Source organism: Canis lupus, chromosome 12 (assembly GCF_011100685.1).
Source record: "Canis lupus familiaris isolate Mischka breed German Shepherd chromosome 12, alternate assembly UU_Cfam_GSD_1.0, whole genome shotgun sequence".
NCBI classification, from domain to species: domain Eukaryota; kingdom Metazoa; phylum Chordata; class Mammalia; order Carnivora; family Canidae; genus Canis; species Canis lupus.
The window spans coordinates 72,776,901-72,792,383 of record NC_049233.1 but is presented as its reverse complement, the minus strand read 5'-3'; the positions used below and the strand labels follow the sequence as shown (position 1 = coordinate 72,792,383).

The 15,483-nt window shown below is 45.8% G+C and overlaps 1 protein-coding gene across 11 annotated transcripts in view; it reads right to left on the bottom strand.

Moving 5' to 3' along the window:
• The window catches only part of FAM120B (family with sequence similarity 120B), a 90,403-nt gene that overhangs the window by 56,807 nt on the left and 18,113 nt on the right, over positions 1 to 15,483 (bottom strand). For 10 of the 11 annotated variants that reach the window (XR_005368188.1, XR_005368189.1, XM_038555031.1 and 7 more), the window contains 2 exons: positions 12,932 to 14,782; positions 7,715 to 7,895 (listed from right to left, as the gene is read on the bottom strand). Coding sequence is in view for 9 of the 11 variants with exons in the window: in XM_038555030.1 (XP_038410958.1) it covers positions 7,715 to 7,895; positions 12,932 to 14,782 (2,032 nt within the window). In the remaining 2 variants the exon portion in view is untranslated. The remainder of the gene's footprint in view (positions 1 to 7,714; positions 7,896 to 12,931; positions 14,783 to 15,483) is intronic. The other variant, XM_038555035.1, reaches the window with a different exon arrangement.

Genomic DNA, 15,483 nt, shown 5'->3' with positions numbered 1-15,483 from the left:
GAAAGAATATGAAGAGAAAACACATAAGAAAAAGAAAAAAATTATTTAAACAATATCTAGTTGCAAAGTTTATTCCATAGGTCCTTTTGTTTCTGCTTTTCAATTAGTGTAAACATCTTCCTCCTGTCTTCCTCGGGGCACGTATGCCTCTGGGCTGACAGCACAGGCGGGAAAGGCAGGACGAGCGAGCGGGCAGGTGGGGATGTGTCAACATCTACAAAGATTAATAAGCTTTACAGTCTGGATAATGACTTTTCCAAACGTAACTATTCAGATGATAGCATTTTCACTTTTAATCCAAATTACTGCTCCTACAGACACAGTTAAACTCCCCAGTCCTTCCAAAATCCAGGGCTAGACGCAACCTGTTACCTGAGATCTTAAACAGGTATTACTGAAAAATCCTAGAGTTCGGCCTATTCTCTGGGGTACCACATAATTTCAAAGGTTTTTCTATAAACCTCCTTAAAGAAAACAGAGGCAATAAACTCTTTAGACATTGGACTGAGCAAGTTTTTTTGGATTTGTCTCCTGAGGCAACAAAAGCAAAGGCAACAAAAGCAAAAATGAACCACTGGGACTTCATCAAACTAAAAAGCCTCTCCCCAGTGAAGGCAACAGTCAACAAAGCCAAAAGGCAACCTACTGAATGAAAGAAAATATTTATAAGTGATGTATCCAACAAGGCGTCAGTATCCAAAATATATAAAGAATTTATGCAACTCAACACTAAAAAACCAAACAATCTGATTTAAAAGTGGGCAGAGGAACTGAATGGAGATTTTTTCCAAAGAAGACTTACACATGTTCAACAGACACATGAAAATATGCTCATCATCAGTCATCACCAGGGAAATGCAAACCAAGCCACCATGAGAGGTCACCTCACACCAGTCAGAATGCCTAAAATCAACACAGGACAACTGGATGCAGAGAAAAGGGAGCCCTGTGCGCTGCTGGTGGGAACGCAAGCTGGTGCAGCCACTCTGGAAAACAGTATGGAGGTTCCTCAAGAAGTTAAAAATACAACTACCATGTGATACAGTAATTTCATTTCTGGGCATTTACCCAAAGAAAATGAAAACACAAATTTGAAAAGACATACGCACCCTTAGGTTTGTTGCAGCTCTACCTACAATAGCCACGATGTGGAAGCAGCCCGTGTCCATCGACTGATGAATGGATAGAGCTGGTGTATACACACACATACACACACACATACACACACGGCCATAAAAAAGAACAAAATTTTGCAACAACGTGGATGGACCTAGAGGGCCCCATGCTAAGTAAAATAATCAAGACAAAGACAAATACCTTATAATTTCACTTATATGTAGAATCTAAAAACAAAACAAGTGAACAAACAGAAACAGACTCATAAATACAGAGAAGAAAGTGGTGGTTGCCAGAGACAGGGGGATGGGGTGACGGATGAAATCAGGGAAGGGGATTAAGAGGAAACGGGGATGAAAGTACAGCATACGGAGCACAGTAATACTGGACTAATTTTGTATGATGATAGACGGTGACCACACTTAATAGGCTGAGTATTTTGTAATTCATACAAATGTTGAGTCACCGTGTTGTACACCTAAAACGAATATAATATTGCATGTCAAGCATAATTCAATTAAAACTTTAAAAAATTAAAAATAAAACTCTGCCTAAATAAGAAAAACAAAATTTCAGAGGTTTTAATCTGGCATGCACTTTGAAACTATAGCAGAAATGTTTGCAACAATTTGGTCTGACTGAATTAGAATGAAATAATCTTCTTAAGTGCCTAAAAATCAAGAAAAAGAGAAGAGGAAAATTGAGTTGGCAATGCCTAAAAGGAAAGGCTGATTTTCTCACTCAAACTTTCAGTTTGTTAGGCTCTATGTTCAAAGGGGTAAAGAAGTTAAGAAAAGTGCTTTGCTAGTTTAACTCCCTTCAAGCGGTGACATTTTATACAGAAAATGGAAAACGGACATAATCAAACGTGGTCTTCTGCTATTCCCAGAGGACACACACAGACACACCGACCCACTCTGTACAGTCTTCTACGTGTAACGAGGACACTTTCCCTGCGAGCAGAGCTGTGAAATGTGCACACGTGCAGGCCCTTGCCCACGGAGACGCCACGTAGCTCATGCTGGCCACTGTCACCTGGCCTGCAGGGGCGGCAGCAGGCAAGGGGGAATGACGAGAAGCAGTCAATCACCACCTCTCAATTACTGGGATTTTCAAGGTGAACAACCAACCTCAGGCTTTTCTAGAAAAATATCTGTCCTTACAGGTCTGTAATATTTTTATGCTGCTGGTATAATTTATATGTGGCCTTAGTCCTGAAAAAAATTTAAAAATTCCCCACACATACTTTTTTACACATACCTAGGATTTTCATGAGCTGATGGCCCGTCGGTGCTTTGTGAAGGCGCCATCCACCTGGACCGCCCCATGCCACCCACCAGCCTCCTGCAGCCGCGTGTTCCCACAGTGTCACTGGGGCAGCAGGAGGACAGCATGCCCTGGCCCAGCCGCGGACAGCCGCCTGTGTGCACGGCCCTTCCCCTGCCCTGCTGACTGCACAGACGTAAAGGAGAACAGGGCAGGCTCTGCCTTTGGCATCCTCCTAGTTTCTTTTCTATTTCCTGAAATTTACAAGGCTTCACAGTGACCTAAGCTAAGACTTTCACTAGGAGACAAAGTTAGAATCACTAGGAGACAAAGTTAGAATCTGAAGTAAATTAATCGTCATGAAGGCAGAGTGGGCTGTGGGTAGCACGACCGCAGGGTCTCTCCCCATTTCGGGGCCTTCCAAATAGCACACATTCAACTAGACAAAGTATGTGTAGGGGTGCTGCCGGCCAACCCGCCAACATTGCCAGCCAGACCAGCTCTCCATTGCACCCATCATCAGGGACTGAAGCACCAGCGTTCAAGTCAGTGCTTATGCCTTCTGCCTTAGACCTCCGGTGTCTGAGCCCTGAGGGGCAGGGGCGCAGCCGCTACAGTTAGAGGCCCCATGGACGCAGTCTAATGAAGCTTGAGGCAAGCCCTGAAGGGATCATGTACGTTGACTGCCTGACAGAACACAAGGCAAGGCCCTTCAGAAGTCCACCAGCAGCCCCAGGCCCAGCAGTGATGAGCTGATGGACTGAGTGGGCTAGGACTGTGCTGTGCAGAAATTCAAGGACCTAAAGGCAAGCATGAAGACCTGGGGCCGGGGGAGGAAGACAAAAAAAAAAAAAAAAAAAACAGCTGAAAAACACAGTATGTGAAATGGACATTTCACTGGATGGGTTAGTAGCAGATTAGATGCTGCAGAAGAAAGGCTCAGTAAACTTGAAATAAGAGCAACAGGAACTACCCAAATTGCAGCAGAGAAAAGAGGCGGAAAAGACTTGGAGTGTAATGGGCATCGTGAACAACAAATCAAGCCTGCAGCTGGGGGTCCAGAGTGAGAGCAGAAGCAAGAGACCCAGGAGACAGCGCTTGGTGAAATCACATTCCTTGTTTTCCCCAAATTTGAGAGGAAATGTAAACCCACTGATCCAAGAAGCTCAAGAATCCCAAGCAGATTAAACGCAGTGTATCATTCCCAAGCTTGGCTTCAACAAACTGCTGAAAACCAGTGCTTCGCAAAACCTGATGGCCAGCCAGAGGGTAGCATCCTTGTTGCAGGCGGAGAACAACAGTTAGAGGGGCCACGACACCAGAGACAAGTAACAGCATCTTCATAGCACCTGAGATTCCATATACAGCAGAATTACACATCTGAATAAAGATATTGTCAGGAAATAAAATAAGCACCCTAAGAGATGTAAAAGCAAGTTCTCTAAAGAAAGATGATACTAAAGGACACGTGGATCTCCACAAAGGGATGGAGAGCGCCGTCTCTTCAAATTGATGCACTTGAAAGACTTCTCATCTGTAACCTCCTCTAAAAGCCACTGACTGTTTAGGATAAGGGTTGGACAATGGTAAGATAGCCAATGGGCCACATCTGACTTGGGTTCTTTCAGTCCGAAAGCTGTAATGCTTTTCACATTAAATGACTGGAAAATTATTAAACAAAGAATATTGTGACACAGGAAGAATATATAAAATTCAAATTTTGTGACATAGGAAAAGTAGATTAATCTTTATTGAAACACAGCTGTACTTCTCAGGGGACAGACGGTCACGTCTGCACACAGCAGCAAAGCTGTGTCTGTTACAGGACTAGAGGGGGCTCTCAAAGCCTAAAATATTTATCACACCTGGCCCTTCACAGAAAACGTTTGCCAGCCACTGGTTTAAAGCAAACACAAGAATCATATTATAGGGTTTTAAAGGTATGCATAATCTCAAAAGACTGCACACTACGTGTAACGACCAAACATTTATATAACATTCCTGCAAAAACCAAGATTCAAGGGGATCCCTGGATGGCGCAGCGGTTTGGCGCCTGCCTTTGGCCCAGGGCGCGATCCTGGAGACCCGGGATCGAATCCCACGTCAGGCTCCCAGTGCATGGAGCCTGCTTCTCCCTCTGCCTGTGTCTCTGCCTCTCTCTTTCTCTCTGTGTGACTATCATAAATAAATTAAAAAAAAAAAACAAGATTCAAGAGACCAAGGATGAACTAGTGCAAATAGGAGACGGGGCCAGAGGGCAGCAGAAAGGGGCCGCATGAGAGAACGCCTTCCAGGGATGGACCACTTCTGCATCTGGACACAGAACAGAACACACACAACTCAAGGCCTGCAGTCTAGTTAATAAGGCTGCAGCAATGTTAATCTCCTGGCTCTGATACCATCTGTGAGGGAACCTGGGACAAGGGTACATCAAAGTCTGTTACTATTTTTGCCAACCCCCTTGAGTGTATGATTATTTCAAAATAAGTTTTAAAATATACAGGAGACATAAAGCAACAATAGCAAAAATGATGGGAAGACAAAAGTTGGCAGCTGTGAGGTTTTCACATCACACACAATGTGGTTGTAAGAGAAGGCAAACTGTGAAGCTTAAATGTACGTTATTAACCGTCAAGTAACCACTAAGAAAACCACAGCAAAACAGGTAAATCTAATAATCCAAAAGAGGACATAAAACAAAATACTAAAAATTATTTGATTAGTCCAGAAGAAGTCAGAAAGGGAGAAAATAAGGGAAAAAGACAGCAAAGGGCAAAATGCAAGACTTAAACCCAATCATGTCAATAATTACACTGAATATAAATGATCTAAAGACTCTCATTAAAAAGAAAAATTACCAGAGGCCCTGGGTGGCTCAGCCAGTTAAGTGTCTGACTCTGGGTGTCAGCTCCAGTCTTGATCTCAAGGTTGTGAGTTCAAGCCCCACAGTGGAGGCTTGAGGGGGAGAAAAATTAAAAGATAAATGAAAGAAAGAAAAGAAAGACTGTCAAACCAGATATGCTACTTAAAAGAGATGTACATGAAGTATAAAGAAACAGTTTAAAAGCTAAAGGACAGAAAAGATATGCCATGCACACCATGATCCTAAGAAAACCAAAGTGTGGGCAGCCCTGGTGGCCCAGCGGTTTAGCGCCGCCTTCGGCCCAGGGCCTGATCCTGGAGACCCGGGGTCAAGTCCCAAGTCGGGCTCCCTGCATGGAGCCTGCTTCTCCCTCTGCCTCTCTCTCTCTGAGTAAATAAATAAAATCTTTAAAAAAAAAAAAAAAAAGAAAGAAAGAAAGAAAACCAGAGTGCATATATTAATGCCAAACTTCTAGATGAGGACTATCATCAGCTTTCTCTTTAAAGAGAAATTTCATCACATGAAAAGGGTCAATTCATTACGAGACAGAACCACTTCACTGTGTACGCACCTAACGGTGGAACTTCAGACACACATGCAGCAAAGCTCACAGAGCTGAGGGAATAAATGAAAGCGTCCAGCACAGCGCCTGCAGATTCCCACATTCCTCTCTCTGGAACTCAGGCCGCGTCAAATGGAAATCGGGGGAAAACCTGACAGCCCTATGTACCCTGCCGCCGTGCTGGAGTCAGCAGCAGCTGTAAACGTCCATCAGATTCAGGGACATGCGGGATCACGAGCTGAGGCACGCAAGCAGCGCGGAGTATGCCTCCTCACCACCACAAGCAAACCTGCAACAGCAGCATTTTCTCTTCTTACACCCTAAGAATGTAAACGTCACACAGAAAGCCAAAAAATTGAAAAAGAGAAAAGTAAAGATCAATCATGAAGACAAGTTCAATTTCAGTAATTTTTCCTGTTACGGTGGTTAAGTAATCAGGTTACCAACGGGGTTGCAGATAAATTGCATTAACAAAGTATGCAACTTAAGATAGTAAAGTTTATATATTTGAATCTCATTTAATAAAGTACTCTAAAAACAATTCCAGGCAAATATTCTACAACGTGAAAATGTTTTCATGAGTAAGAGATCTTTTTTAATCATTAGAATCAATGTGAAATCACTTATGCTGGGACGCCTGGGGGGCTCAGCGGTTCAGCGTCTGCCTTCAGCCCAGCAAGTGACTCGGGGCCCTGGGATCCAGTCCCCACTGGGCTCCCCGCAGGGAGCCTGCTTCTCCCTCTGCCTGTGTCTCTGTCTCTCATGAGAAAATAAATAAAATCTTAAAAAAAAAATAAAACACTCATGTTAAGAAAGAATATGAAGAGAAAACACACAAGAAAATAGAAAAAAATTTAAACAATATCTGGTCGCAAAGTTTATTCCATAGGTCCTTTGGTTTCTGCATTTCATTTAGTGTAAACACCTTCCTCCTGTCTTCCTCGGGGCACGTACACCCCTGGGCTGACAGCACACGCGGGAAAGGCAGGACGAGCGGGCAGGCGGGGATCTCACAGAACCTGGGTTCCAAGAACCCTGCCAGCACAGAGTAAAGGCAGCACGGTAACCCGACGATCCCTCAGCCCCCGCAGGGCTACAGACGTGCCCACTCTCCAGACTAATGCAGTCACAGGGATGGAGTTTAGGCCGAAGGACCACACACACCCAATCCCCAGGACCTTACTGCTTCCATCTCCAGTGAGAACAGTGTCCTGGGAGGCCTGTCTCGGGTGAGCAAGACCTCAGAGGAGGGAACTACCTGGGTGACACGTCACTAGTCCCTACTATGAAGTGCTCCTTCCCACGCCCAATGCCCCCAACGCCTCTGAAAAGAAGCAATAGGGGGCTAATTAATTGTCTACCTGGCACCAAGGCCGCCGCAACTGTCCTGCTCTCACCACTGACAGTCCTCTCCCTACACTCTTGCTACTACTGTACCAGTAAAACAGAGATGGGAAAAACCTAAATACTCTAAAGGAAAACTGTTTATACTTTAAAATACGATGTACTAGATTTTATGGAATTATTTTATGAAAATCACATTTTGAAGAATAAGTAGACATTGTCTTCTAATAATAAACATGCCCTACACCCCTGCAGGAGGAAAGCATTTTCAAATTTTTTAAAAACACAAATCCTTTTAGGGAATAAAATATAACATTTTATAAAAACAATGCACTCTTCTTGTAATGAATACTGATCAACTGTTTGCTAATTAGAGATGTCCCACGGCGTTTACCCTTAACGTCCTACAGATGTGAGTGGTCTTCTCAATTACAGATTTTACGGAGAAACACAACCCTTTTTAATTGTATCCATGTCCTAAAAGAATGCATTCTCCTTCATTTGGCCTGTTTCTCAGAATCCCAGTCCAAACAGCACTGCTGCTGAGAGAGCAGCCCGCTCACCTCCGCCGTCCCCCAGCAGGAGGGAGTAAACGCGCTGCCGCACCGGGCGGTAGACGAAAGCCTGGCTGGGCAGGGCTTGGTCGAGGGCGTCCTCCAGCGTGTTACTGCATTCAATCTCCCCGCTGCTCATGATGTTGTACACCAGGTAGCTCTCGGCCTGGACGTGATCTGCTCTAGCAACCTGTTCAAAATTCAAACACAGATGCTTTCTCCGTGACAACAAAACAGTTACCTTCAAAGAGAAAAAAATCAACACCTTTCTCTCCCAAGCCAGTGTTTCCAGGCTCTCAGAAATGGGGTGACTGCCCCTCAGACTCCCGACACTGGGTTGGCATCTGCCCCCTCTCCTCGCTTCCAGGCGCCACCCCATCCATTCCTCCGCCGCCACCTCGCCCAGACTTACCGTGTGGACCTCCACGGCATCTCAGCCTCTTGCCAACGGATGACAAGCACCACTAGCAAAGGCTCTAACTGAATCTAGCCCGAGTCTGCCCTCTCCCTGACATCCCGTCAGGTCACTACCCTCCTCAGACCACCTGAATGACGACCCTAACATTCAAGGCTCCAGTGGCCTCCTCCCATTACACCAGTCCACCTCCTAGAAACCAGTCACAGTGGAGCACCTTCGTGCTTTCTCAAGAACACCTGACTCTTCTCCATCCTCACGTGGGCTCCACTTCAAGTGTCACCCTGTCTTCTGCTCCCAATCCCACTCACCTCCCCCGGCCTATGGGGCTCATCCCTCATCTACCCTATAGCAGTTCTCTTGTCTCATCTCCCCCAGTAAGCCAAACTCCCTGGGATCAGAAACTGTGTCACAGTCACTCACCTGTTCAGTAATTCCTATCGGACCAAAACTGTGTGCTGCACACCCCCCGATGAGACTCAGCTGCATCCCACTTTCCCATTAAAAAAGGAGCTAAGATCAGAAGGCCTGTAACAGCCTACATACAAGTCTTTTCCCTGAACATTCTTATTACTGCAGGAATCGATTTACCTAGATCACCACTCAAAATTCAAATCCAAACAGTCTGCACAAAAGGCATATATTAAAATGTGGTGTTAGGACAACCTGGAATGCCGAAAACTCTGAGAACCGTTGTTCTATTTGTGTTTACTTTTAAGTAGTTCTAGTTACTTTGACTCATTTTTGTAGAATTGAGTCTTCCTGTCTCCATTCCTCCCTCTCTCCAGATATACACCAGGTCTACCCTCACAGAACTATCCTGAGGACTACATGGGTCGATGCAAATGGTTAACGAGAGCTCGGCACATGATCCAGGGTCACCACTGTCACGAGGCTACACACATATAAGTTGTCTATCTCCTTGCTGAAATTTCTTGAAATCAAGCTGGCAGACAAGCCGGCAACTTTAAGGTCAGGAAGGTTAAAAAATACTTGTAAAAAGATCTTAAAGGGTTGTCATTTGATACTCTAATGGAAGACCACTGGCAACGACCTACTTCTCCATGTGCCCCTTTTGATACTAAATCTATCAGAAACACTATAGTTACAACTTCTATGATCCTTTTGAGCCAAAATAGCTTCTGACTTATTTTCCTATTCCCTCTTCCATTTCTGAGTCTTTTTTTCATTTTAAGAGAGATGGTGTTTTAACAAATATATCTAGGAAGTTGTAATAAATTATATTCACCCTACCAAGAAAACTTCAGTTCTGGCAACTGTACAGAATTTAAGATGTAACATTCCTTCCTGGGTGTATATGGGGTTTTTCAGATAAGTTTTCTACAATTGCAATTTTAATTCACTAATTAGATCAGAATCATCTAATAAGTACCTTCTACCTCTGCCCTTAACTGCAGATCTATACAGCACTCCACACTTGGAAAACCTTAACACAGTCACCTCATCCAAACATTCTAATGTAATAATTCTGCTTATTCAACATTATGGAAACCATATAGAATTTACTCTCAAAATGTAACTGATTTTCTAAAATATCCTGCTATGGACAAAACATAGATATCTGGCTGTGGTATGTGCCCAGGATAACTGCTGTGCACTACAGCCTTCTACCTAAGGGTTTCTGGGACGGTGTGGGGTTGAAATACATGTTGGAATTGGGGTTACCCATCTGATAGGACTAGAAGACTTCACTGCAAACAAATTTTAAGGAAAAATGGAAAGGGAACTGAAGACACTTCACAATTGTTTTCAGAGCCATCATCAACTCTAGTCAACGGGAGAGCTGTCGTGTAGACGACATGCGATCTACCCCTTCCAGATGGCCGACCTCCCCTGCAGACAGGCCTCCCACCACACTCCTCCCTCTTCCTCACCCATGGCTCTTCCACTGCCAAACTCCCTGAAGGAGCAATCACTCCCCACTCCGGCCTTTGCCCCTGAGGTACTCCTCAAACCCTGGCCATCTGACCTCCACCAGGCCCCTGTGGACAATGGCTCTCTCAGGAACCAAACCCTACTAAGTGCCTCCTAGCCCCAATTCTACTTTACTCTGCAGCACCTGACACTCCTGGTTATTACTCTCCTCATTCTTGAAACTTGCCTCCTTGGGTTTCTGCGGGGGGTCACGGTGCCTCATTCCCCTCCCTCTCAGTGCATTTTTCCTAAAGCTCCCTCCTACACAGTCTTCTCCTTGGAGGGTTTCCATCACCACGTACAGTAGGATGACTTCCAGAGGACGGTCTCCTGCCCAGTAATGGAAACCAAGGCTCATTTTCTAAGCATCACATGGGTCTTCCCTAGCTATCTGCTGTCAAACCATTCCCCGCCCATCCTTAGGTCAAGGCAACATCCACCCCAGATAGCAGGACCTTTACCTCCGTAGCAAGACTTACTTTTGGACGTTTCTTCCTCCCCACTTGCACTGCCACTGTCCTAATTCTAGCTCTTTTGTCCCCCCACCTTGGCTCCTGCAACAGCCACATGAGTCCATTCTCTGCAGGATAACCAATGTTCAAGAAATACCTGATCACATCCCACCCCTGCTTAAAGATATCCAATACCTCCTCACTGTGTATAAAAACCAAGTCCTGGCCACCTGGGGGGCTCAGTTGGTTGGGCATCTGCCTCTGGTTCAGGCCATGGTCTCAGGGTCCAGGGACTGAGTCCCACATCAGGCTCCCTGCTCAGCGAGGAGTCTGCTTCTCCCTCTCCCTCTGCCTACAACTCTGTTTTCTTGTGCCCTCTCTCTGTCAAATAAATAAATAACTTTTTTAAAAATTTAAAAATTAAAAATAAATAATAAAAACTAAGTCCTAAATTCTTTCATGATACACACGCTGCTGCCCTCTGTGACCTGACCAATCTGTCAGAACCTCTGCAGGAAACTGGAGGAGATGGTCAGGGTGTCCAGCACAGGAGGGAAGGCCAAGGACGGGCCCTGTTGGTGTGGCGAATGCAAGTCAGGGCTGTGAAGGGCCCAAGCCCAGAGTGGACGTGGGCAAGGCCACACACAGCCGGGAAATGGGTGTGAGCTGGGAACCGGCAGGGGCCAGGTCACGACAGAAAAAGCAGAGGGCCCAGAGTGGTGCTGTGCACGGTGGTGGCTGATGCTGCCTGGTGCTTATCAGCAGTCCTAGGCAGCTGAAAGCAGAACCTCCCCCCCCCCGCCCCCCGGAGGCAGTGAGGCACCCTGCATGCTCCACTTTTGCTCTGTGCGCCTTTCCCCGTCCTGTCCCTCAGCAAGCTGTTACGGGGCCTCCAGGGTCCACATCACGCACCACCTCTGGAGCCAGGCACACGGTCTGGGAGTGGGGTGGCTCCTGACAAATTCCTCCAAGCTCATGTTCTTTTTCTTCTATGAAGCACTTAAAGATGCTTCCAGGTAGGATAATTTTAACCCCTTAATATTTTTTCACCTGTAACTCTCTTAATCTATATATCACATCCTACTTTTAACTGTAATTTCTTATGTTAGTAAATTAGCTTATCTGTTATCATGTATGCAATAGAGAAAGAGGCGAAAGACTTTTCAAGACAGGAGAACCCATGTCATCGTGCAGGAGGGAGGAAGAAGTCGCTAAAGAAGAGGCCCCAAAGATACACGAGAAAGGGAATACCACCTTCAAGATTCGGTGAGCAACTATTGTGAGACACAGTGTGCAGGAAAAAGGGGCTCAGCAGTGACCAAAACAAATAAGATTGTGTCCTCACAGCACCGTCCCCAGCAGGACATCCCCGTGAGACGTGCGCCACCACAGGCACTACACCATGGATGGTCAGGGGCCATCTCTGAGCGGGTGACCAGCCAACTGTGACAGAAAAGACTCGCATAGGGGCAGGGGAGGCTTCCAGGGGGCAGGAGAGTACCTCTGGGGCCATGACAGACAAGGGACTGGCCACCTGGAGAGGTGGCAGTGGTGAGGGCATGGCAGGCCACAGCCTGCCTAAGGCGACTGTCTCTATTCCTGGGAGAGCTATGGAACACAACAAAGGGCATTAGTTCTGCACGCAACATGACAAGTGGATTGGAAGGGGCAAAAAGTCTATGCAGAAGAGTGGTCAGAGATTCCTGAGTAATCCAGAAAAGAGCTTACACTAGGGCGGTGGGACTAACTGAACAGGTACAAATAATAAGACAAGGAGAGGACAGTCATAAAACACGGAGAGAGAATTCCCAGGTTTGTACCTTGCATGACTGGATGGAAGATGGGGACACTGTCAGGAGCACCTGAGGCGTGTGGGGACCCACCCAGCACAGAACCTCACACGTAACGGGGCTTATAAACAGGAGCCCTCCATAAAAACCTCCCAAGGCTCTGCATCTCTTTCAGGATGAAGGCCCCCCTGCTGCTGGGGCACAGAAATCTTTGCAGTCTGCCTCACTCCACATTTTCCAACCTCTCTCCCAGGTCTCCCCTCAGACCCCATGCTTCAGCCTCCTGCTCTACCACAAGCCCCAAGCAACAACAATTTGCCTGTTACAAACTGCAGCTCCCGTGAAGGTCTGGCGGACTTTAGCTCTCCAGGAACTCCTCCCTGTGTGTAACCCTCACTGCTCACTCTCTTCCAATTCTGAGAGCTCTCTTCCACAACAGGCATGCAGAGTATCAAACACACTTTATAATGTGAACTCCCAGGGCACTAGGTCATACTTCCTAACACACTGCCAGGGGTCCTATTGTGTCCCCACGGTGCCTTAACTGCGACAGTCAATAAATATTCACTGGCAAATCCATAATGGGTAGATTTTCAATCATGATACCCAGGTTGGGGTGGGCACATCTACATACCTTTAGTATGTCAGGGTCTGAAACCAGGGTTACTTGTTTGACTTCAGGCTCCATATTCACGAGGTCTTCTTTAATTGCAGGGTTTGTACACATGAGTGCTTCTAGCTTAAATTCAGGGTCTGCCCCTGGAGGTAATTTTTGCTTGATTTCAGGGTCTGTGCACATGGGAACTCCTTGCTTGGATTCAGGATCTATATAAATGGGAATTCCTTGCTTGGATTTAGAATCTGTACACATGGGGACTCCTTGCTTAAATTCAGGATCTGTATACATGGGGATTCCTTGCTTAAATTCAGGGTCTGTATACATGGGGACTCCTTGCTTGGATTCAGGGTCTGTGCACATGGAGACTCCTTGCCTGGATTCAGGGTCTGTGCACATAGGAACTCCTTGCCTGGATTCAGGGTCTGTGCACACAGGAACTCCTTGCCTAGATTCAGGGTCTGTGCACATAGGAACTCCTTGCCTGGATTCAGGAGGTGTACACATGGGGACTTCTTGCTTGGATTCAGGTTCTGTGCACATGGGAACTTCTTGCTTGGATTCAGGGTCTGTGCACATGGGAACTTCTTGCTTGGATTCAGGGTCTGTGCACATGGGAACTTCTTGCTTGGATTCAGGGTCGGTGCACATGGGAACTGCTTGCTTGGATTCAGGAGGGGTACACATGGGAATTCCTTGATTGGATTTAGGAGGTGTACACATGGGAAATCCCTGGTTGGATTCAGGATCTGTAAATCCCTGGTTGGATTCAGGATCTGTACACATGGGAAGTCCTTGCTGGGATCCATAGTCTATACACATTGGAACTCCTTGCTTGCATTCAGGGTCTGAACTCATCGATACCACCTGCTTGCCCAAAGATATTAAACTCTTGGGTTTTTGGAAAAACCATGGAGATTTCTGTCCTGGCAAAAGATATGATGCCACACCCTTATAAAAAAGAGCTTTGTTTGGTCCCAAAGGTAACATGTCTTCTAGCTTTTTCTCACCTTGATGCGAGTGAAGAACTTTAGATATATGGTCTGCAACAGCTAAGATAATGTTACCTTTTTTGTCAAAATTCTCCTTTACAGAGGTATAGGAAGACAAGCACTTGTACCGAAAGCTCTCAAACATGCCCTCTGGGATTATGTCATTGCCAAGTAGGCAGGCCAGAAGAGGAAGGTCTGCCACGTTGATATTCAGACTCTCACAGAGCTTCTTTCTACAGAGCATGACAGTACTGAGACTCTCCAGGCAGAGATCACCAATTGAAAAGTAGGGACAAGTATCATAAATCAAGTAGTCAGTGTCTTCTCCAAGAATCCCAAGACAGTTATTCTGGAAGCCGTAAGATGCCACCTCATAGTCGGCCTCCTGTAAGGAACACAGAGTTTCCTGACCCAAGGCCTTCAAAGCAAATCGTGTAAAGATGGCCAGCCCCGATGGGATGAAGAACATGTTTCTGCCCGGTTGCTCCTTGTGCGATTTGATATAATGGAAAATCCTGGAAATTTCCCTATTGTTCTTGAGTCTTCGTTTTACCCATTCATCTCTCTTCTCCTGCTCTACCATGCCATCAAAGAAGAATATCAACTTGATGCCAACAGTGGTAAAAGTCTTAACAAAATCCCGCAAAGAAGAAAAATATTCCCGCCACTGGCCACCGCAGATCCAAGATTCAGGAGTATACCAGTATCTGAGACAACACATGGCATCAACCACTATGGTCGGCGTACAGCCGGGGTGCTGGTTTCGGTGGTGCTCCGCCAATTCTTTGAAGTTCACTACTGTACATATATGTGGGCAGGTGCTGCCCACGAACCCCTGCAAACCTCTCACGCCCATAACTGAACTCCTGGAAAGGATCTGGAAAGAAAAATAAATTAGTAATTATGGCAGGACCACTAGATATACAACACCTCTTAAAGAAGACACAAGACAAGATTCAACATTCACTCTCTACTTTCAAAACACTCCGGTAACTAAGATACGGAGCATGGCCTACTGGTTAGGAGCCTGAACAGTGTTGAAGACGAAGAGGTACTTTACCAAAGTGCGAGTCACTGGAGCCCGCCTTCACGAGGGCCGCTCAGTGTAGTAATCTGCTAAGATTTGTATTTAGACTATTATTCAAGGATTTCTCAACCAAATTAAAAAACAAGGCTAATAGTTTTCAAAGAAGTAATATTTCCCATCTAGGAACTCAGGTAGGATTAATTTTGAAAACCTAAAACCCATATAGATACATGCAATGTCTATGTTTCTCAAAATAATTTTGCTGAGTGAAAGAAGCCAGACCAAACAGGCATACACACCAAAGAGCCCATTTGTATGAAATTCTGGTTCACGGAGGAGGGCTAATCTGTAGCAGCAGAGAGCGGGCAGTGAGATCTGGTGCGGGGCAGGCAGCAGGAGGGACTTACACAATGGAAACTTCTGGGGTGATGTATATGTTCACTACTTAATTGTGATAATGATTTTGATGGAGGAAACAAAGGCAGAAGAGAAATTATTAAACGTCCTTACCACCTACAGCCCACGGACACGTCCTTGAAACAGGCAGAGGG